This window comes from Cucurbita moschata, unplaced genomic scaffold, assembly GCF_002738365.1.
Source record: "Cucurbita moschata cultivar Rifu unplaced genomic scaffold, Cmos_1.0 Cmo_Scf00014, whole genome shotgun sequence".
In the NCBI taxonomy this organism is placed as follows: domain Eukaryota; kingdom Viridiplantae; phylum Streptophyta; class Magnoliopsida; order Cucurbitales; family Cucurbitaceae; genus Cucurbita; species Cucurbita moschata.
Window position 1 is genome coordinate 4,824,428 of NW_019268530.1, and position 24,061 is coordinate 4,848,488.

The 24,061-nt window shown below is 36.1% G+C and overlaps 4 protein-coding genes and 2 long non-coding RNA genes across 9 annotated transcripts in view; 3 read left to right on the plus strand and 3 right to left on the minus strand.

Annotated features, from left to right (window-relative positions):
• The window catches only part of LOC111452621, a 22,434-nt gene extending 1,876 nt beyond the window's left edge, over positions 1-20,558 (plus strand). The window contains exons 2-3 of the long non-coding RNA XR_002712148.1: positions 12,980-12,983; positions 20,427-20,558. This is a non-coding gene — a long non-coding RNA (uncharacterized LOC111452621). The remainder of the gene's footprint in view (positions 1-12,979; positions 12,984-20,426) is intronic.
• Positions 4,735-5,254, minus strand: LOC111452620. The gene is made up of 2 exons (XR_002712147.1): positions 5,130-5,254; positions 4,735-5,063 (listed from the first exon to the last, which is right to left on the minus strand). It is a non-coding gene; the product is annotated as an uncharacterized LOC111452620 (long non-coding RNA).
• On the plus strand, positions 8,610-10,645 carry LOC111452617. Of its 2 annotated transcripts, none has more exons than XM_023093427.1 (5): positions 8,610-8,751; positions 8,860-8,914; positions 9,439-9,540; positions 9,632-9,853; positions 10,315-10,625. In XM_023093427.1, the coding sequence occupies exons 1-5, from the start codon at positions 8,663-8,665 to the stop codon at positions 10,423-10,425; spliced, it is 579 nt and encodes a 192-aa protein (XP_022949195.1). In that variant the 5' UTR covers positions 8,610-8,662; the 3' UTR covers positions 10,426-10,625. The 2 variants fall into 2 exon arrangements, with proteins under 2 accessions (XP_022949195.1, XP_022949194.1); XM_023093426.1 differs by having other exon boundaries at positions 8,614-8,751; positions 10,326-10,645.
• On the minus strand, positions 10,745-14,382 carry LOC111452616 (probable serine/threonine-protein kinase At1g54610). Of its 3 annotated transcripts, none has more exons than XR_002712146.1 (9): positions 13,909-14,382; positions 13,477-13,761; positions 12,996-13,313; positions 12,659-12,886; positions 12,423-12,523; positions 12,168-12,282; positions 11,717-11,968; positions 11,412-11,628; positions 10,745-10,873 (listed from the first exon to the last, which is right to left on the minus strand). XR_002712146.1 is itself a non-coding variant. In XM_023093425.1 (8 exons), exons 1-8 carry the CDS (start codon positions 14,380-14,382, stop codon positions 11,476-11,478), a joined length of 1,926 nt encoding a protein of 641 aa, XP_022949193.1. In that variant the 3' UTR covers positions 11,179-11,475. The 3 variants fall into 3 exon arrangements, 1 of the variants encoding a protein (XP_022949193.1); XR_002712145.1 differs by having other exon boundaries at positions 10,745-11,098; XM_023093425.1 differs by lacking the exon at positions 10,745-10,873 and having other exon boundaries at positions 11,179-11,628.
• Positions 16,623-17,185, minus strand: LOC111452619 (pectinesterase inhibitor-like). The gene has a single exon (XM_023093429.1). It carries the CDS (start codon positions 17,168-17,170, stop codon positions 16,694-16,696), a length of 477 nt encoding a protein of 158 aa, XP_022949197.1. The 5' UTR covers positions 17,171-17,185; the 3' UTR covers positions 16,623-16,693.
• Positions 20,559-21,688: 1,130 nt separating the features above from the next.
• Positions 21,689-22,802, plus strand: LOC111452618. Its single transcript, XM_023093428.1, has 2 exons — positions 21,689-21,937; positions 22,088-22,802. Exons 1-2 carry the CDS (start codon positions 21,705-21,707, stop codon positions 22,431-22,433), a joined length of 579 nt encoding a protein of 192 aa, XP_022949196.1. The 5' UTR covers positions 21,689-21,704; the 3' UTR covers positions 22,434-22,802.
• Positions 22,803-24,061: the final 1,259 nt, after the last annotated feature.

The window sequence follows — 24,061 nt, forward strand, 5'->3', positions numbered from 1 at the left end:
AAAAAAAAAAAAAAAAAAAAAAAAAAAAAAAAAAAAAAAAAAAAAAAAACCGTGAAGAGTATAAAAATTGTAGAAAATGGTCCAAACATATCAAACCCAAGTTGGACAAGCTGAGAAGCGAGCTTGAGCTGTCAGAAAATGTATTTTCGGACTAACTTCGAACGACCCAAGTGAGACAAAAAGGAGCAATCATATTTTGGACATCTAATGTCACCATCCACATCCATACAAGCGTGAAAAACTTTGATAATCATTGTGACACCTTTAAATCACCTTGTAACTTTCCCACCTATAGGTGTCCTCGAACTTGGCTTTAAATCTCTCAACTAGTGCTGAGATAGGGAGATTTCTACCTTTCTTCCCTTACAAATTAGTTTAAGTACAAGGTGTTTGAACTTTCCTGGTAGCTTATAAATTTTTCTTTTGGTAAGCCCAAATCACTCTTTTACATGTTTACACCGACGATATGATTTCTTAGTTACGTACTTCGTAGTAATAAAATTTTCCTTTGACACTACCATTTTTTATGTCCATAGTAGCCTATAGAAATTTATTATCTACCAAGCCTACTTAGTCATTTTTGTTTGAAGCAATTTATTAGTATACATAGGTACATTCTTTTTCACATTTCCGATCATGACACTACATCGTTTTTCTTTGTTTCGAGATATCTTATTGAAACATCTAATTTTGCTCAACAAATCCATTTTCATACGTATACAGTATTCAGTAGCCTACTACCTTCCATGAAACATCACAATCTCAATACAAATCTAGCTAAATCTAAACATGCTTTGAATTATCAATACATCATGTATTATTCAAATTTCAAACTTAGTAAATCATAACATAACAAAACATCATTTATTATCTTTCGTAGAGCATAACTGATTTTGATGAAGCATAACTGATAGGCTAGTCTATAGAATCTATAAGCCTAGAGCATGCATAAACTAATTGAGATAAGAATAGGGTGCTAAAATTAGTACGATTTTACAATGATTAAGGTTAGAACATTTCCAGTAAACTAAACACTTAAGAATGGTGAGAGATGATCAGAGAACTAAACCCTAATGCTCCCAAATCCATATTATCCCCTAGAGTCACTCTAACTAGACCTAAAAGCGAGAGTTTAAGAGATAAATCGTCAAGATGCTCTAAGAATCTAGTTAACCTTCTCGACACTAAGGAAATAGTAAGAAAGCTTACTTGGCCTACTAGCAGTGCCCGACCACCTCAATTTCCTCTAACATATCATTCGCACTATTTAGTGGTCTAGATTGGACCTAATAGCATTTCTCCCAAGCGATGATATTCAAATACATGTACCATTGAGCTTGACCTATATTGATTAAATAGGATAGTGCGTCGATGCAACTTTAGATGCCATTATCGTGTTTAAAAATGGTCAAGGGCCTTTTGAACAGGGTCGTTGCTTCGTTAACCCATCCAGGTTGGGGCCAAAGGATCACACAGTAAGCCTAAAAGTTGGTTGGCATATGGGATCACTCCCCAATTTCAGTATGACTTTATGATTCAGCTAACTAACCATGCATAAAAGATGCTCAGGAGAGATGATGCCATATTATCCCTTATGTGATAGTTTATGATAAGTGCAGCTACCCTAAATTCCACCTATCTAGAGTCATCACTAGCATCTCCTACTCATCTCTAATGTAGAATATAATTTTAAGAATGCTCATTTTCATTACCAGAAAAATTTAAAAACTTCAGAATAGGTTAAAACATTAGAAAATACGGTTGGACTTACATGTTTCAAACTTGGTGCTGAAGTTCAAAATAGGATAAAATAATTACAAATTCAATAATTTAAATAAATGAAATGCAAAACCCTATCCTAATCAAAGACTAGGAATTTTAAATATGCAACTATTCTATACACGCGCCACAGTCTTTGATCACGATGCCGCCGTCAACCGTACATGGGCACCTTGCCTTTACCTGAAAAATAATATGGCACATGGCCGAAGAAATACTCAGGAAGTGACCCACTATAGGGGCAATGCTAATACAAACACATGCAATCATGAATTAGGGATCTATCTCTAATCATCTTAAGGGTGACCTCCAGTCTCGGATAAATTGGATGTGTAGTACTTCCCTACACACGACTCACACGTGCGAGTGTGAATCTTGAGGGCGCTCGCACACTCCCCCGAACCCTCTGGTCAAGCTAATATGTAGCGACGTCCGAAGGTCAACGGAACCCCATAGTGTCATGCGCCTCATGAACACCCTCATCTGTCTGCATTCGCACTTGTGCACATTCGCGCTCATCATACAGTGCGCGTCCGCACTCATCATCTCTATGGGAAGTAGCCCTATGCTTATGAACATACAATATGCATGAGGTCTCTCTAAGTCCAATTATACATCTCTTCTGACACAACCCTCTAGTCTCATCTCTTGGTTACACTATGTAACACGTGCTCATGGATATTTACATTAATATCATTTTCATACTCTTAGGGTTGTGTCCTATGTCGATCTAACAACATGATGCAATATGGCAAACATCATAAGGCATGTTCAACATGGAAAACATCATCATGTTAATAACATTGTCATGCATACATCATATCATAGAAGCCATTAAGTGCATCAAATATAACATGTACGCCATGCATCGAAACATAAATAACATATATTTAACATACATCACAACACAACGTCATACTCATACATCATCATAATTTTAACTATCTTTAGTCTATCCTATAGTAAGGGCACTTACCTGAGCTTAGACTAGTATGACCAATTTATCAAGTTCTATTTCGTTCTTTATATCTAAGCAACCTATATGAACCATGACATCAATTTCAATTTCAATTTCAATTCTCTAAATTTTACCATAGTCCATATGTTAAACTTCATGTAAGCATTAGAGACTTTAGGAGTATTATATATATATATATATATATATATTTCATTATCCTTTTTACTATATGTATTTACTCTGTCAAATTGTTTCTGTATTTATTTTAATTCGGCTCACCAAATCTTCTCTTTTCTTCCTCCCGTCTCTCTCTTCTCTTTTTTGTATTTACTTTTATATATATATATATATATATATATATATTCCTTTCTCTCTCCTTTTAATTCTATAGGGATCTTATCTGTTTAATTCTTTTTCTACTATTTCTTTTCTTATTTCTCTCTTAAATTCTTTTCAAACCTCTCTATTTAATTCTTTTCTTCAATGCATTTTGTTAGCAGTTTAGTAAATGAAAGAAGGATCAGATTCTAAATAATTGTAGAAGGAAAAAATCTATTATTTCATTTAGATCTGACATGATTTCTAACTGTTAACTAAAATCTAAAAAACCGTAACTGTTAACTAAAATCTAAATAATCGTAGTGGAGAGGAGATCTGATTCTAATTAATTGGATAAAAGATTTTGATATTTCTTTTCTTTCTTAAAAATATCAGGAAGGATTTTTTTTTTTTTTTTTAATTATGTACTTTTGGCCATTTTCAATCAATATCTCCCTCTATTATGATTATGTCTTTTCCTTTTCCTCTCTATTAAATTCTTTTCAAACCTCTCTGTTTCATTCTTTTCTTCTCTTTAATTCTGTTAAGGGGATCGGATTCTAAATAATTATATAAAGGAAAAGATCTATGATTTCATTCAAAGAGATTTATAACGCTAACTAAAATCTAAATAACTGGGTAATGGTGGAGGAGATCTAAATCTAAATAATGGGTAATGGAGGAGGACATCTGATTCTAATTAATTGGATAAAAAAATTTGATTTTCCTTTTCTCTCTTAAAAATATCAAAAGGATTTTCTTTTCTTTTAATTATGTACTTTTGGCCATTTTCAACCAATATCTAAAATCTAAATAATTGAAGGAGAGATCTAATATAACTTGAGATCTAATTTACCAATAACTTTTCTTTTTCTTTCCTTTCCTGTTAAATCTATTGGAAATGAAGGTCATTTCCAATTTTTCTCTCTCAAAATCTGCTATCTTTTCTTTGTTTCTTTCTCCAATTTTTCCCTCCCAAAATCTGCCGTTTTTTTCTGTCTGTTTTGTTTCTTTTTTTCAGTGCAGATCATTTTACTGTTGTAGGAGGTGTTGGGGAGATATTTTGGGAAAGTGGAGAGAGAATCCGATCATTTACTTTTTTTTTATTATTATTATTTACTTATAATAATTATTATTATTATTTACTTATAATAATAATAATAATTATTATTTACTTATTCTTATTATTATTTTCTTTTTTTTTTTTTTTTTTTTTTTTTCTTTTTAGGTCCTTATAAGGTTGCACCTTCCATATTCAGGATATCAATGATTCACTTCTAAGACAATATAAGCTATCTAAGTCTAAGAACAAAAAGTTGTTCACCCAAAAACTCTTATAAGTCGTCTAGAAGACCCACGACACTAGAATTGGTGAACAACTCCCATACCCCAATTGAGTTTGATGTAAGTAAGATAATGATGTCCAGACCTTGGCTGGGTTTGTGGTGAGCATGAAAACCGCTTGGAACTTCGAAGCCTCCTAGAAGCTCAGATAACTATAGAACCTAGGCCCAAACTTCCTAAAGCGCAAATAAAAAGCCCATTTTAACTTATTAGATCAATGATGTTATTAGAGCTGGTAAGCAATTTGCTCTATTTATATTCACAGGATATTACCTTACTTTTTAAAGTGACATATAATTATTGTGTATTATTTTGTATCTGTTACTTGATCCCCATTTTAAAATAATCTCACAAACAACATTTTATTGAAATTTTCTGCTACCGAAACAAAAGTACTCACTCATAACAAGAACAGCAAGATGATATGATTCCAAAACAAAAGCAGATTGAAGGCAGGGTTGGGGCAGCATTGCATTGAAGATTTAGGTACAGAAAAGATCACAGCGGCAAATGCGAGACTGCTCACCCGTTGGAATGCATTCGCAACTCCTGGGTGGGATATCCCCATGCCTTGCCATTGATTCACTGTAGCATTCTGACAGTCCAATCCATCCCATACATACTCCCGATGAATGAAAACTATCTCGGCAAGTCTTTGATGGAACTGCACAAATTAACAAAACCTTCAACCATCACATTAAAACAACATATTTTCAATCAAACGGCTTACCAGCTGACTCAGAAATGGATACAAGGCAGATGAGAACAAGACCGAAACACATCAACCTCTTCCCCATAATCACACACCTTTCTCTGTTCTTTTGTTTGTTGTTCAAATTATCACATTCATGTTCCTATTTATACATACTTCGCCAACATTTGGTTAATTAAACTTAGTGGAGTAATTGAAGTTTAGCATCAATAAAACGGCTGAAAAAGGCTAAAAAAACAAATTTTTTTTCTCAAAAGGAAAGGAGACGTGCTAGAGTGTATGGTCTTTTGTTTCCTTTCGGCTTTTGGTCACCGACCAAGGATGCAAATTGAGCCTTAATTTTGATGCAATCCTTAGTATGTAATAATTTGGAAATGACAACTCATTTTTTCTCAACGTTTTTATTCAAGAAATATCAACCGACATACGGAGAGAAAAAGGGTGAATGTTGAACATGTATCGATATGAAATTCAAATTCCTAATTTGAACGTGTATGTGATAAGACCAAGTATTAGAGTATTAAAATCAAATTTGGTGCTTACTCTAGTTTTGTGACATGTGTGGTTCAAAAATGTGTATTAACTTGTTGGTGTAAGCCATGGAATATGAAAAGATATTGTTGATTGGAGGTGCAACAACCCAAAAAAAAAAAAGAAAAAAGGTTAAAGTTAAAGTCAAATTACCAAAAAAAAAAAGATATAATTTTCAAACTTTTTTTTTTGTCTTTTTTTTTCCTTCGTTTTTCCTTTTTTTTTTTTTTTTAGTGTAACAACCTTATTTTTTTTAATGGAACAGAGACATCTATCGGATGACTATTATGTGTCAATAAATTCATTTGAAACAATGTCCTGACTTAAATAATTGTAAGCTTCATTTAATAAAGGTAAACCTCAAGAAATAGAGCAAACAAAATAAAAAAAAATAAAAAACTCGAAGTAACGAAAACGCCCTAATCAAACTTAAAAGATAAAATTTAAACATAAATGCAACTCTCCTACTTTCAATCAATGGCCTTCACTACGAGGCCGTCATCCATATAGTTCATTTAAAATATTCAAAAATGATATCTCGACTTAAATGTTCTTAATAAAAGTTTTAAAACAAAATAGTAGAAAATAAATAACTTGAAATATAAATAAAATAAAGAAAAAAAAATCAAACAATGCATTAATGTAACATGAGGGCTACAAAGTAGACAAAATGCAACTAACCTAACCTAGTTCCATGGTCTTTCTCATGACTACGATATTTTTACTCGAAATGTAAGAGTAGTACATGAATTTTGTATTTTAAGAAATACTCAAGAACTCCACTATTGGAGTTTGAAAATGCAAACACGTGCAGCATGGTGAGACCTATCCTTATAAAACATCAGAGCATGGCCTGCAACTTTCTAGTTCAAGCAAGGTTGGATGTGTAGTACTTCTTTACACATGGCTTAGGCATGCGAGCATGGGCCCACTAGGCGGGCTTGCACACCCCTTGGGTCGGCTCGTCGGGCTAGCACTTGCTAACGGGTTATTGTCGCACACCACGGAGGAGAAGGACCTGCAAACATCATGGCAAACATAAATGTCATAATCATAAGTCATATGGTATGCGTTCGTACTCATCATATTAGGGAAGTATCTTGATGCACATAAGATACAAATATATATAAGATCCCCATATCTTATAATCATAACATAATGTGTAATGCAAGACAAACCTCCATTTATCTATAATATAATAAGCCTATGAATTATGGTTACATAATTCTGGTACATTATGTGATAAATAGCATAACTTTCATGGCATGGTCTACAGAGGTTTATGATTATCGATTTCATAACAACTTTATACAATACGGCATGATCACAATATAACATGACTTTTATACATGACATAACTTATCATAGTATAACATATCATAACATGGCATAACATAGCATGACATGACATAACATAGCATATTATAATATAGCATCAAGCAACATAGCATAGCTTAACATATCATTTATATATATGACACATGGATGGGCCACAGGGCATGCATCATCATACATAATACAATTCATTAAATCAAGCCAATAGTAGAGCTACTTACATGGTTGATCTAGGCTGAAGTCACTGTGCTCCCTCGACGTTAACTTAGCGCTACTTCTTCAAATTTAATTCTATCTGAGAAATCTCACAATCATAACTTAGAATTATACTACGAAAGTTGGTTCATCTAATTTTGCACAAAATAATTTAAACTTAACTTTAAATAATTTAAAGTAGCTAAAATGTAGTCATACTAACCTTAAACATGTTCGAGGAGTTGAAACTAGTAAATAAGACCGAGCTTATCAAACCCAAGTGGGATCATAGTTGACTTAGAATCATGAGGATCAAACCCAAGTGGGATCATAGTTGACCTAGAACCATGAGGAAATGTATTCTCCACTGACTCTGAACCGCCCAAATAGGATGAAAGGAAGCAAGTGTTGTAACCTAATAAACCAATGGACCTCCCTGCATTGAAGTCCAATTCCCCACCTTCTCAACTGATCTTTTATTTTATTTTTTCTTTCTAATTTTAAATTATTACATAAATATAATTAATTGCCCAAAAAATAAAATCATCCATATTGACATCATTTGGCTTGAATACTTAAAAAGCAATTCATAATGAAGCTAATATCACCAAATCGAGTTGAATTAAGTTATCGAATCAAATCATGAGCTACATGGCTACGGTGAATCAACTGGAAGCTGATTATGCATTCGAGTCATATTTGAACCCCAATTGAGATGTCGACTCAGATAAGCTAACCGCTCGCTTGACGAGGGTCTAAAGGGTAGCTTGGGCCTATTGCTTTGTGGGTCACGTGATCAACTAAACATCTCATTTGGTGCATGGGGTGGACCTTGTTTCCATGGGCCTAGGCCACCGAGGGTCGTCAATGAACCATGAGACCTTATTGGGTTGAAGTGTTAAAGATATTTAGTATTGTATTATAGTTTACCATATATCATATTTGATCTTTTATTATAGACAAATTTCTATACTTGTCTTCCATTGCGACTTACCATATGTATATTTTCATTTATTAGTATTTCTATACTTGTCTTCCGTTGCGACTTACCATATGTATCTTTTCATTTATTAGTTTTTCTATATCCTTGTAATTGCTCTCTCTTTTCTTTTCATATTCTTGTAATTTATTTTATTATAAACAGAGAACTTTTATTCCGTTTAGGTGTGTTCTCAAATGGGTCACAAGTTCTAGGTCGAAACACATGTTGAGATTGGGAGGAGGATTAGAGACTATAACTATGTGATTAAGAGAAAGAAAAAGGTTGAAACCCTATCGATAATCCAAGTTTGAACAACACTTGCTCTTAGCGTAGAGTTGGATTCTTATCCGAGGGGAACGAATTAAGAGCAAGTATGTCACGATCCTTAAGCACATTCATTTGTATTAAATATTGGTTTCAATTTTCTCCTGTTTATGTAATTACACTAAAAGGGAAAAAGAAAACAAAAATAGGCAATAGGCATGGCGAAATTTGAAGGGTTTGTGCGATGGAAGTGAAGGTTGGGCAGAGAAATGGAGTAGACCGTTCTCCTCTTCTCCCACAACCAATTCTCCCTTCTCTTCTAACTCCTCACAGGTATTTCGCCATTCCCTTATCTCACAACCCATCACCGACACCCTTTTCTTTCTTTTTCTGAGAAATCTTACACAACTTGCTTCGCTTTTCTCCTTTTCCCTCCAATAGAAATTGGGCCAACGCCAAAGCATCCTTGAAGAATCAATTCAGAGCCATTGCGCTGGTATGTTTCTCTCCATTCAAGTGCTTTTGCTTCTAATTACTCCAGCCCCATGTTTGAATTGATTCTATTACTTCTGGAATTGAATGCCTTTTCCAACCTTAACTCTAACACTGGTTGCTATAGGCTAAATTGTACTGCAAACTAGTTACTGAATGTTCAGATCCTCAAAAATTTCAAACCCCATATGAATTTCAACTCACTTTCCATGAGTTGGGTTCATAATTTCTAAATTCGGTTATGAAAGTATTGGTATTACTTGTAGAATTGACAAACTCACTTAACTTTTTGTTGATTCATTGCGTTCGTGAACTACATGTATGAGGAATTTTTGTATATATGGCCACAAGGGTCGAGTTCTAATTTCCATTTAGTTTAGAAGAAGATATCACATCAATGAAGTATTGAGTAATTAATCGTGTTTATCCTGATTAGCTTAGTGACAGTTTTATCAGTTCCAGAATGAATTACCATATAATCTATGCCTGTTCTTGGCTTCTTTCTTATGTCTTACATAATCACTGCAGTTTAGAGATAGATATCAATTGCAAGAAAAGCTTCAGAGTTCTTTGAATGGACTTTGTAAATATCAAATGCATTTCACGCTTGCCTGCCCCCGACTACCTCCTGTAAGTTTCTTTTTCTCACCAGATGCAGAGCTATATCTAATCTACACATATTTATACAAACTTATCTGTTCTCTTCTTTTTTCTTTGTCAGGCTAGAACCACTAGTTTGGTAGTTTTGGTTCCCCTCATAGTATTTTGTGCCAAATGCATAATTGGTGCCTCTTATGCTAGAGTTTTCGGAACGTCGAGGCTTAAACCCGTTAAGGAACCAGAGGGAGAATGTCACAACTTCAGAAGCGGCCATTGGAGGTCTGCTCTTCGAGAGATAAGGGAATTGAATGGTTTGGATTCTGAGTCCTCCATATATTCTACTGTAAGTAATGTAACTTTTTGGTCCTACTCTTACTGTAAGGAATGGTTTTACTTGCAATGTGAAACGGGAGGAGAATTGAGAACTGATAGAGTTGTTGAATTGTTGCTTTCATTTCTTTGAGTACCCAACTCCCCAAGGCTTTTCCAGCTGATCATTCATTTTTGTCCATTCCTAATGGAGTTCTCTGGCCATCCACTTCGCTTTCTTCTTGTTTGCCCATCTTTTTGTTCCAATCAGTGTTATAATGCTGCCAAAATGGCAAACTATCTTCAGATAACAACACTGGATCTGCACATGGGTGGGGTGAACAAGAAAAGGAACAATGCAGAAATATGTTACTAACTAAGAGTGTTTAAATGAACTTCATAACTTATAAAAATACATCATATGTCGAAATCATTATAGAAAATATGCTTGATTTCTAAACAATACCCTTAAAAATCATTCTATACTCATTGTAGTTCTTTTGCAGAGCCCTTCAGAAGAACAACAGATCTCAGTTGAAGATTTGTCACATGCTTACAAAAAACTGGATCAGGATTACGACAAATTTCTATCAGAATGTGGACTGAGTAAATCGGGCTATTGGCGAGGAGGTGCGCAGAGACCTGGACAGGAATAGGCAATCTTTGCAGCACTTTTCTGTGCTCCCTTGCCATCCAAAAGGGGCTAGGCTAGGGAGTTCTTTGTAGCAACCATTTTTCTGGTGTTGTATTGTAGTGGAGTAAAAATTTCAACCCAGTAATGTAATTAAACTTTAAATTGGACAAAATTTATGCATTCTGCATCCAATTTGCTACAACTCTTGACAAAGAACGTGCATGACCGGAGTCTCGCCGGGATTCTCAGTCACTTTGAGCTTTGCATCGGCGAACTCATCCACTTCCTCCTCCCCCCGCCATGGAGCTGAAGATGCCAACTGCTTCTTCTTCGCCATTTTTCCGCCCAGCCCAAGTTCCTCATGACAGCCGTAAGAGGCCTCAGTTTATAGGGCCCCCATTGTTGATACTCTTGAGTTTACTGCACAGACCCATTAAAATTCACTGAGATTTAGTCGGCCATCCAAAAATGAGAGCAGTGTTGGTTTCTAGAAGCATTAGATCGTTTTACAGTGTTGATAAGGATGTAACTGGGAAGTCGAATTGAAGAGCATGTTCTTTTCTTTGTGGTTTTGATCTCTTTGAGCCAACCCCAACAGGTTTCTAATAATTCTATCGAAATTTAGTTAGTCCACGTAGAGACCATCTGTCATGTAAGTTTTAGAAGAAAAAATGCAAAAAGAACAGAGATTCAGACATGGGAAGAGCTAATGAAAAGAAAGAAAGTAGGAAAAGATGTGTAAAATTAGGTATTAATTGAATGATGTTATGATATGAAGCCCTTTCCCTCACTCACTCACTCTTATTACAACCTCTTCACTTCTCTTCTCTTCTCTTCTCTTCTACTTTTGGGGTATATTTAATTTTCAAACCTTATTGTAGCTTCTTATATTATATACAACGCTACTATTAATATTTCATGGTTCATTCTTCTTTACACACAAAAGTGCAGCACTCACAGTTTGAGAGACCACAGCCTTCTTCTACCTTTGATGATGCTCTACCAAACTTGCTTGGATTCTTTTAAAGCTCATCATAACTCTTATTCGTCTTCGCCTTTCTAAAAGCCTGCTGGATTTGTCTCTCATGCTCTTTCAGCATGTCTTCAATAATGCTTCCTCCTGCAGGCACTAACGGTCCCGAGTAATGTATTCTGTTCTTCTTTTGCACATATCCCTACATGTCACATGTTCGAAGTAGGATTCAGGGACTAAAATACAGTTTTATGGTTCTAATAGAATGAGAAAGAGACTTGTGTTCATACCATTCCAGAATCTTTAGAGTCCTTCGTAAGCGAAGAGGTTGCCGAATCGCCCACTGTCTGATGCATCTGAGATTTCTGTGTCCTCAAATCTGCACAATTTCTTGATGCCCCGGTGGGCTTACACCATGAACTTGCAATAGTCGGGTGCACCATAGATGTTGAGTGGGTGTACCGACTCTGAGCAACTCTAGGAGGCTCACCGTCCTCTTGAGGGTTGTATTTCATACTCATCTTTTTAGCAATCGGGTGTACCTACAGTTTTTGTTCATCAGAAAGGTATGTTCTTGAGTGAATACTGCTTTTTTCAAAACTATTTTTTTATACAAACACAATGTGTTTGGTTTCATGAGAAGCTATAAAAGTGTTTTTTTTTCACAATTTTATTAAAAAGTACACTCCCAAATGTCATCATAAACTCAAGGACAAGTAGTTTCCAATTCGTGACATATACCTTAATCGTATAGTCTCCTTGAGTGTTGAACTCGGGAGTCGGAGCAGCCTTGGTGTCTCTCAAGCCCCTTCTTACTGATTCGGGATGATGTCCCTTCACAGCTTCTGCTTTTCTCCTGAAATTAAGTAAAATTGTATCTATAATGATAGCCCCAAAAGGTAACTAGTAGCCTTAAGTATGTTCGGCAAAATATAACGAAAAAGAAAACTAAACAAAAACTCAAATGAAGACCAATAGAGAAACGATTATCCATACTTTCTTTCTTCTTCATTCCGGAGCTTGGCATCGAATTCCTTGCTTGGAGGATATTTTGGTAAGCTTGAAGGGTCACAAGGGAGAGGTTCTGTTCTGAAAAACTGCAAAATTCACAAGAAAGAACACATAAAAAAGAAGCACTTTTTATTTCAACTCTAGCCAGGAGAAGACAATAGTGCAGCGGGTTAATGCACATGGTCCTAACTCTTAAACATACAAAAGGAAACTGAAAATACCTCACTTCTGAGAACTTCGGCAGCGGATCCTCTGTGCTCTGGTTCAATAGCAAGTAGTTTATTAACAAGAGCCAGAGCTGGAGGAGGGAAACTTTTGAATGTTTCAGAAATGCAGCTTTTATAACGGTGTTGAGGTTTGAAGCTGGTTGAAAGTGGCAACTTTGTTCTCCGCCAGAACTCCTCGGACGGTGAACCACAGAGCTTAAAAATTTTGTGCATTTGTTCCACCTGATAAGAAATCCACAATTTAACAACTTCCAAATGATTCTTGTAGTGATCTATTGTTTTCTCTTATTTTCCTAAAGATTACACGAAAAAGAGTTTCGTTGATAAAAACCTCTGTTCTTCCCGGCATAATAGGCTTTCCAGCAAATAGTTCAGCAACGATACATCCACAGCTCCAGAGATCTATGGCGGGTCCATATTCAGTAGCACCAAGCAAAAGCTCAGGTGCCCTGTACCACAATGTCACCACCCGACTCGTCAATGGCTGCTTTTGATCGGGTTGAAAACAGGTAGCTAGACCAAAGTCTCCAATCTTGAGCACACCATTATCGTCAATGAGAAGATTTGAACCTTTGATATCTCGGTGCAGAATTCCTCGACTATGACAGTGTTCGAGTCCTTGCATCAATTGTTGCACATAACATTTAATCTGCAGCATATAACAACACATATCAATATCAATGGTTTCAGTTATCAGTTCCTTCAGATATCAAATATCATGGTCAGTTCGATGGCTCAATAGCGCAGTTTGAATAAGCATTCATTTTCATAATGGTTCGAGTTGAAATGCTATAGAGAAGCTTAGGAAAGACCTGAGCCTCAGAAAACTTATGTCCAGGAGCTGCAGCAAGGCCTGCAAGGTCATGGTCCATGTACTCGAAAACAAGGTGCAAGCTACCCGACATTTTGGAAGTAACTAAACCCTCAAGCTTCATAACATTTGGATGATCAAGTTTACGCAAAATATAGATTTCCCTGGCCATAAAACGGACACTTTCTCGATCCATATTTACAAATCTCACTTTTTTCAATGCCACGGTTTTTCCAGTTTCAAGGTCTCGGGCTTTATATACACTGCTGTAAGTTCCCTGTCCAATCTGCATATTAGAAAGAACACAATGAGATGATTAACACATTTCGATACGAAAGACACATGCTGTTCAATAGATACAAATAAGAAGCATTAGAGTCATATGATTCTAAAGAATTTAAGTAAAAAGGAGAACAAAATGAATGGAACGAACTTTTTCTAACTTCTCAAAGGAGTCAATCCGGCGGGGAACCCACCCTTTAATGGCTTCTCCAGCAACAGAAGCTAACCATGAAGGCCATCCAGCCATCACATATTCAGCTTCTGCAACTTTAGACAAGCTAGCTAACCTAAAAATGTCGGGCTTTCTTCCAGCTGCCGAAGTATTATCTGCTTTTGCTTTTGCAGGCTTAATGGATTCATCGTCCTCCCTTGCTCGATGGACAGACCCTCCATTGGCCTTTGTTTTATGAACAGAACCTCCATTGGCCTTTGTTTGATGAACAGAACCTCCATTTGCTTTAGATGCCTGCCTTGACAACTTAATCTCTGACAACAAATCCTCTCCTTTAGAGGGAGAAGGAGCAACCAATTGAACTGATGATTTGTTCACATCTTTTCCCGTTCTAGACTCTTTCTGACTGCTATCTTCTGGTCCTGAGGAATCTCTTGAGCAAATGCAGCCCATACTTCCCCAAATTTTCCCAACGTTTATTCACAAACGTTTTCTACCATTGATAAGCCTTCATTTCCTGGGAAACCCCAAAGTTTCCCCTCTCTGTCAAAACACTCAAACCCGTTTCATCAATCTCCTAATTCTTCAACACTCAAAATAATCCTCAATCCCTTCGCATAATTTCCAACAAATTGCAGATTGAACCAACCATAAATCCCAGAATTCTCAACCTATTTTCCGAGAAATTCAAATGACAAATATACGGGAAGGAAAAATCACACACTCAATCCGCAAGAAACAAACAAAGACCCTACCGATTCTAGAGATAACACAAGAACATTAAAACCTCAGATCAAAAGAACCCAGAGAAAGAGAAAAGGAGAGATTAATAATATTGCAATCGTTGACGAGAAAATAGAAGAGAAGGAAAATAGAAAGAGAAACAAAAAGAGGAAAAGGGAAAGTGGAATGTAGAATATTGAAGCTGAATGTGATTAGGAAAAGGGAGAGAGAGTTGAGTGGGTAGTGATGAGATCCTAGAAACGCGAAGGACCAGGCATGTTTGGGGATTGACAGAGCGGGTAGGTTACCACCAGAGCTCTGTCTTTCCTTTATTTCTCCTTCTCTTTTATGAAAGATGAAAACAGAAATTGAATCGGAAGGGATGATAAGTAGATATTGGAAACAAAACAATAGAAAAGGATTGTTCAAACCTTCCATAGACAGTGAGGAAGAAGAACCGAAGATTGGTTTTCCTTCTCTGGGTGCGCGACTGCCGCAAGACGTGCATTGCAGTACTGTCGTGCTCAAATCGTTACTCCTTGCAAAAATGGCGAATTCTTTAACTGATTCTAATGGCTGCCTCTCTATTCTTAGAACATTCATATTCTATTTCTACCCTTTCCTTTTCATCATCCAACTGAATTTTACATTTTTTAAATCATTTCAATGACAAATTTCTCTTCTACCTTTAAAAGTTCTAAATTTCCAATTTTTTTATTTAATGCTTTGAATTATTTTTTTATTTTTTTAAAAAATTTCATATTTTGTGTTTTAACTTTTTTTTTTTTAATAGATTTATTTTTTAAAAACTTTAAAAATTAGAAAAAAAAAAAGACATTTCAATGAATTAGGTGCTTTTAAACTTCCAGATTTATGAATTGGTTGAGATCTAAGCATACATGTGAGCTAACACGTAATTTTGATGTGATTAATGAGTCTCTGTGATTAATGAGTCTCTAGTGAACCTCTCAATAGGATTCGAACCCATATGAAGTTCTGACATATGTTAGAGAAAAAAGAACCCATGGATCTTGTAGGATTCCCGAGAGAAAAAAGAACCAATGGATCTTGTAGGATTCCCGAGAAATGATCTTGTAGGATTTCCGAGAAATGCTTCGAATTTCTTCTGGAAGCGGATGATTATTCAGAAAAGCATTTAAGAAATTGGTCATTTAGGGAATTGTTTGAAGAAAGAAGGATCCCAAAGAATCAATCTCTCTTTTAGTTGTTGAATCTCTCTTTGATTGATCAATGTATTGATATCGAATCCTCAAACCTCAAATGTTTATCCGACAAATCAAACTTGAAAATCAAGTTGGTTTTAGAGTTTTCACAAATCAAACTTGAAAATCAGGTTGAAAATCAAGTTGGTTTTAGAGTTTTCAAGGTCGGTAGAAGCTTTAGCTACAAATAAAAAACTTAATTGAGAAGTATCCAAACTTGAGTTACAAACAATTCATTTATGGATATTATACTCATGATATTTGTGAAAATTTGGGAGCTACACTCCACCAATTGAGCCCAAAACGATTCTTCCACCTTCATAAAAACGTTTTTAATAAGTTTTCTCCAGACCTCGAGGGTTCAAAATGGCTAGATCACATCCCCCAATTCGAATTCGAGTTTACGAAGTTCACATTCGGAGGAAGAGTTGAAATTCAATTCTGGCCTTGCACACATAGTAGGGAGGCCAAAGATTATTTATGTAGAAGTGCTCAAAACCAAAAGAGTTACGAATAATGAAAATTTGAGAAGAAAAGAAAATGAAGAGGCCTATAACTCATTGAGAGGAAATTATATGCAGCTATTGACTCACGAACTAGAACCTATGACCTTTAAAATTGAAGAGCAGTAAGAGTTATCGAGTGACCCTAGATTAGTCAGGTTATCGAGTCATATTAGATTTAGGTTTAAAATGTGAAAATGTGAAAGAGTCGGGTGTCCAAATTTATAGGAATCAAAACAGACATATTATTGATTCATGGCATTCCAAGTACAGAGGTTTATAGGATGAAAAGAAGAAAGGTCGAAGAAAAATGAGTTAGGCATGCCCAAGAAGAAGATTGGCTATAACCAAGATGATACTACAAATATCTTCCACAGTCTTTCCGTTGCCAGACAGCGCCGATGGGTCCTTCGGCGGCTGCGTGAAGCTATCTAGACAGTCGTTGGCCTCTGTCATGGCTGCAGACGCTTTAATGTTGACGCCATTGTAGTCACCTTCCCCCAAGTAGTTCTTCCCATCCTCGATGTCGTCGACAGCATCATCGTAGAGTTCAGCACAAGTGGCATAGCGCTCCTTAAGCTTGGGATCGACTGCCTTGGACGCCAGGGACTGGGCGAGGGCATAACTTTGAGTAGCCTTGTCGTGGGCGAGGTTAAGGGTGAAGGTGGCCAGCCCTTTTAGGTCGGTGGTGCCAGCAGATTTCAACACGTTAAAGCAAAAAGAAGGGTTTCTAGTTTTCTTGCAGATGGTGGAAACGATATCGTTTTGGGAAGCTGCATGCATGGGCACCATCCCATTGAAGAACAGAACTAAAAGGACAATTGCAAGAAAACTAGAAGATGTCATTTTTTATTTTGATTTTTTTGTCTGTTTTGCTCAATTAATTCATAGGGAGGGTTTACATCTTTATACACTCACAAATATTCCTTTTAATAGCTTTTTCACGTTAGAATTTTAAGTAAAACAGTATTAAAAGAAAGACGAACAAAAATAGACAGAATAGGTTAGGCCTTTTTTCTCTCCAAACCCAATCACAAACTTGGCTTGGTTATTGTGCACTTTTTTAGACAATACACCATCTTCTTAAGTGTGCCACTCTCGTGTTAACTTTGACTGGCTACACATGAAAGTCATAACTTTACTCTCTTCTTAATAAGATTATAACCGTTCTCTTCCACTTAAACTAATAATATTTATTTTACAAAAAAAAAAAAAAAAATCAAGGTTATTAATGTAATATTGAATAATATGTTGTTGACATAAAAGAAGATCATATTCAATAAATAACCTAAAGAATATATAGTATATGGATAATGTTAATACGTCTACAAATATTTGTTTTGCCAATGTTTTTTTGTTGGAATCATGAAAAGTAATCTTTGCCATCATTGTGTGTTTTGACGTGAGAAATGTGAGTCAATAAACTCGAATTGGTTAAAATGAAGGATGTGGGAATCATGTATTGAGAAGTTAGTAAGTCAATAAGCTCGACTTGGTTAAAATCATGAGAAGTTGAAAAGTTAGTAATCATGGAACATTTTGGGGGAATCATGAGATAACGGAGACCAACCTCAACCCACAATTTCCTGCAAGTTTGTTAGAAGCAATCATGAGATAACCTAGACCAACCTCAGTCACAGAACTTATGGTTCAAAGCAAGGAGTTTTTGGTGTATGGGCTAGTACTAGCACTATTTTATGGTTCAAGCATGGTGTACAACGATGCCTCGAGAAAAGGATTGAGGTTGCGTGTTGGTGTTGATGGAAAAGTGATTGTATATGGCTCCTAATAGCTTAAGAAATATGGGCGCTACCTAACCCTCAATTTGGAGTTAGCAACTCTGGTGTTCACGTTAAAAAATATGGTGACATTACTTGTATGGCGAAAAGGTATAGGAATTTACTAACCATAAGGGCTTCAAGTATCTTATTCAGGTAGAAAGAGTTGAACATGGGACAAAGGAGATAGTTGGAGTTTGGGAAGGATTATAATACCAAGGTCCTTCACCACCCATGTAAAGCTAACATAGTGGCCGATGTGTTGAGTAGAAAGACAACTCACTCTTCTAGTATGTCAGTTTGGGTGCTCTAAATTTCTAAAAATTTCACTAGATGGTCATAATTTAAGTCATTTTAGGATTAGGATGGATGTAAAATAGTCAAAAGATCACCTTCCACTCACCTTCACGCGCCCCATGCATGGTTGGAAAGGCTTCTATGCGCAATTTCACTCGCAACAGGCTCACGTGTAAATACCTCGGCCAGTTGCTGCTCCCTTTTAATCTAAGCATAAGTTAACATAAAGTCCCAAAATTTTTCACTACTTGACGTGCATTCCACTCAAGACACGAGTGTTCTTAACTTTGAATTCAGGAGACGTAAGGCATTAGTATTTTCTTATTTTTTCTTGGTGTGGCATGTTGCTTAGAAAGCACACCTTCAAGTCTAGCAAAATGTTGCCTCATTGATTTTCCTTCAATTAACGTAGGGTCGGTGCATGTTCTTCCACCTCCATGAGTGCGCTTAGATTTAATCCACCTAAAGCACGTGCACCGAAAATTTGCAATTTTTCCTAATTTCTTTTAATTTTTATATATTTTTCTATAAAATTCGATTGGCTTCTTCAAAAAAAAAAAAGTTCCCAATTTTAAAATTCAACAAAGTTAATTTCATTCAATTTCATTTAGGCAAAAAAAAAAAAAAAAACACATTTAAAGTAGGAGCAATTTCTTAAAACTTACCATTCTTTGACAAACTCCAATTTTTAAGTACCTTCTCTCTTTAGTTCCTTCACAAGATTGGTTCAAAATGATCTCCTAATACCTAATGAATAATTTTTAGTTGTGATTAAACATCTAAACGCTTGAATATAAAGAAAAATAGTAGCTAAAAACTCGTAACTCTTGCATTCAATTTTTCCTCGTTTCTTAACATATTCGAGTGATTCAAAAGACCAGATCAATAGACCAAAACATTCCTAGCAATTTTCGTGAAGAAAGCTTGGCAACAAATGCTCTAAGTCATCGAATCTAATGGTGGAATATTGTTTTCTTTAACTTTGTTTCCAAAACTCAACCTCTTTTTTCTTTCTTTTTTTCTTCTTTCTTTTCTTTATCCTCTCCTTTAACAAGTGCTTCATCATCCGGATGGTTCCATCACATCTCTAACTAGTATCTTCATATACTTCTCCCATATGAAAAACTCTCTCTAAAAAAAGTGACTCATGTTCGATAACATATGAAGAGTCTGGGGTATACTTCTACGGTATAAACATATGAAACACGTTGTGCATGGTGACAAGTGTAGGTGGTAGTGCTAATTTGTATGCCACAAGTCCTATTTTCTTGAGGATTTCCAAGGGACCTACAAATCTTGTGTTGAACTTGCCCTTCTTCCCAACTTTCAACACCCCTATCATAGGTGCAACTTTGAGAAAGACATGATCACCCGTAATAAACTCAAGTTCCTTCCTACGAGTGTCTACTTAGTGCTTTTGCCCGCTTCATGCCTTCAGTATTCTTTATCTAATTTTTTGTATTGCTGCATTAATAATCTAACCAACTTCGGCACTAGAAGTTGTTGCTCACCTACCTCTTCCTAGAAGATAGAAGTTTGACACCTACACTCGTATAGAGTCTCTAAGGGTGCCATCTACATAGTCATATTTAGCTATTATTATAAGCAAACTCCATTAAGTACAGGTAATCATTCCAACAACTAGAAAATTCTATAACACATGTCCTTAAGAATCTAGTTCAACCTCTTAGTTTATCCATCCATATGTGGATGAAAAGTCGTACTTAACTTGAGTTACATACTCAACACCTTATGTAGACCCTTCAAGAAGTGGGAGGTGAACCTTGTTTTCTGATCTCATCTGATAAAAATTGGAATACTGTGTAGATGGACTGTCTTTGAGTCAACATGTCCACTTGGTATGTAATTTTTCTAGGAATGAAGCGAGGTGTCTTGGTCAACCTATCTTCAAATGACCCAAATGATTGTGAAATTCTGTTTGGTGTTTGGAAAATCCAAGATATAGTCAATAGTTGTGATGTTCCACATTGGTCGGGGAGAAGTACAAATCACCATTTATAAGGGTGTGGAAACCTTCTCTAGCAGACGCGTTTTAAAGCCTTGAGGGGAAGCCCGAAAGGGAAAGCTCAAAGAGAACAATATTTGCTAGCGATGGATCTAGGTCGTTACAAATGGTATCAGAGCCAGACCTCGAACAATGTGCCAGTAAGAACGCTGGGCCCCAAACGGGGGTGGATTTGGTGGCGATTCCACATCAATTGGAGGAAGGAAAGAGTGCCAGCGAGGACGCTGACCCCGAAGGGGGGTGGATTGTGATGTCCTACATTGGTTGGGGAGGAGAACAACCATTTATAAGGGTGTGGAAACCTTCTCCTAGCAGACGCATTTTAAAGCCTTGAGGGGAAGCCCGAAGGCTTCCCTGGCTTCCCCGGGAAAACCCAAAGAGGACAATATTTGCTAGCGGTAGATTTGGGTCGTTACAATAGTCGATCTATTTACCTATTGAAAAGTCCTGCCCGCTCAATTATTCTTTATTCCTTGCGGATATATTTACCTATTGAAAAGTCCGACATTGACCTACACACTCAACTATTCTTCATTCCTTGCCACTACTAGTAACTAGTCTTTTAAGCCTTCATTCATCTTAATACTTTTAGGGTAGAACGTATAAAACATTATAGTGGGCTTTGGTTATAATATCCTTCCAAATTTCCTCATCTCATGGTATGCATAGAACGTATAAAACATTATAGTGGGCTTTGGTTATAATATCCTTCCAAATTTCCTCATCTCATGGTATGCATAGAACGTATAAAACATTATAGTGGGCTTTGGTTATAATATCCTTCCAAATTTCCTCATCTCATGGTATGCATAGGCTAGCTTGCCACAACAAATTGTCATCTTAGGAGAAGTAAACCCTTTTGGCCTATCAATCTCTTACTATTCCCAGCTCTTTTAGAGGTATGTATCAGTCTTCTCAAAATTTGAACCCAACTAAATTCATAAATTACAATTAAATTGAACTAAACTCAATCACAATAATAATAATAATAATATATTTATAATTCCTAGTTTTCCTTCATTTGAAGGGATTCCATATCTTTATTGACCAGCAAATGAATAGCATCCACAAATTAAATATAAGATTCGACATCTTTATTGACCAGCAAATGAATAGCATCCACAAATTAAATATGAGAACCAATGGGTAAACAACAGCCACAATGTCCTTAAACAATATCTATAATTAATGGTTCTTATTCTTCTAGTGCCAAACTCTATAACTTATGGTCGTATCTACAACACAAAGATCAATCAGCTCAGCCATGGCAAGTAGGCTTGAGGAAGAAGCACCCAACCAAATTGGAAATGGTGGAGAAGATCAGAACAAGGAGGAGACTTGGCAGAAGAGAGATAGAGAGTATCTGTTGATAGTAGTAACATTCATGGCAACCGTTGCTTTCCAAGCCGGGGTGAGCCCTCCTGGTGGTGTCTGGCAACAAGACGATAAGAACTCGAGGTATGTAACAATAGAGAGAAGAGATATAAGAAAAAAAAAATCTTATAAATACTCATAAGATGTATGCTCTATTAATATCGATGAATAGAAATGAAAATTATTGTGCTTAATGTTAAATTTTTTTGTGACTAAATTATGTGGGCGCATAAGTATTGTAGCTGGGACATCGATAATGGCCACAAAATTCCCAGCTGAGTTCACCACATTCGTCGTTGGCGTAACAGTGTGCATGATAGTTTCAATGTTGCAATTTATAGTGCTGTTTGTTGAGTTGCCAAGCGACACACCCTCACTTTCGAGGAAATATCTGTACTACACTTTGTTCTTCGCATTAGGCAGCATGCTCTCGTCTTATGTATCATCGGTAAAAGCTTATACGCCGGAGTCGATGAGAACCCAGACCATCACTGTTCTTGCTCTTACTATTGGAATTGGTGTTGTTTTAGTGGGGATTTCATTGTTCAAACAGAAGATACAGCAGAAATGTATGCGTTAACTGTTCAGTGGACAATATCATGAGAGCTTAAGCTCAAAGTGGACAATATCATACCATTGTGGATAGTTGTGTTCATCCAACACAAAGCAGGTCTCGAAGAACAAGCACCCCAACACATGGCCCAAAGCCTATGTGTTTGTCAAACCAGGTTCTTGAAAAAATTCTTAGGGCGAGCTACAACCTATCTAACTTCACCTTCTTACCTTGGTTCTTGCACAAATTCTTCAAGAATGGATTAAAGCTCTTGTATTATCATATGTATGAGAATTTGGCACCTACGCATATGTATTCAAACACATTGAAGGCACTTTAAGAAATCATACGTTTGAATCTAAATGGGCTTCAAATTGTAAAACCCAATACAAATCAAGTTCTTTATGAAAGCAAAAAAATTCAATGGGAGGTTCCAGATGTTGTATAAATGCCACGACCAAAATGATGTTGGAGTTTTTGAAAGGTTAATATATATGTATTACTGAAATTGTTAATCGCTTACAAATATTTTTATTAATTTAGTTTTTTTTTTTATATATATAATTTTGTCGATTTTGTTTATATTATGGTATATGATTCTTATACAAGTTCGACCTTAGTTCAGTTGGTAGAGCGGAAGACTATAGTGGTTGAAGAATCCCAAAGCCATCTTTAAGTCGTTGGTTTAAATCTGATCGGAGCTTTTAAAAGTTTAATATGTATGTACTATTGATATTAGTTTAGGTATTTTATTGAATGATTATATATTGTGAAATATAGATAATTAATTATGTCTGAAACCTTGAATTGATTCATTGCATATCATTTGCATGTTTAAAGGTGATAATTTCCTGCTGTAGGGGTTGGGTACAATTTATAGTACAAATAACAATTTAAACTTGTAGGTCATGCAATTATTCAAAACTAATTTTTTTTTTTTTTTTTTTTTAACAAATGGAACGACCTGAATCCAATAAAGGGCTAGGTTGTCAAAATTTTCGGGTTAGGTTGGGTTACCAATCCAACCAACCCGAACTTTTGGGTTGTTCCAAAAAATTATCTCAACCTAACCCAACCCGACCCGACCCATGTACACCGGTAACTTATCTGATCGGTTGGGCTTTATGCCATAAAATCTCGTAGTTAATTATTTTATTTTTAATAATAATTTTGATTATTTTATATGCAATTTAACACTATTTATTATATGATAAATCTAAGGTTATTAATTTAATTTTGAACAATAGGTAGGTTACAAATGGGTGGATCATGTTCAAGAAATAATCTAAGGGATTTATGGTATATGGATAAAGTTTGGTGTTTAGCGGTGAGATTCTACATTGATTGGAGAGGAGAGTAGAATGAAAAATTCCTTATAAAGCTGTGGAAAGCTCTGCTTAACAGATGCATTTTAAAACCATGAGGCTGACGATGATACGTAACAGGTTAAAGCGAACAATATCAGCTAGTTGTGGGTTTGGGCTGTTACGAATGGTATCAGAGTCACACACCGGGCGGTGTGCCAGCGAGGATGTTGGGCCCCTGAGGGGTGGATTGTGAGATCCCACATCGGTTGGGAAGAGGAACAATACATTCCTTATAAGGGTGTGGAAACTCCTCTATGTCAGCGAGAACACTGGGTCCCGAGGGGGGTG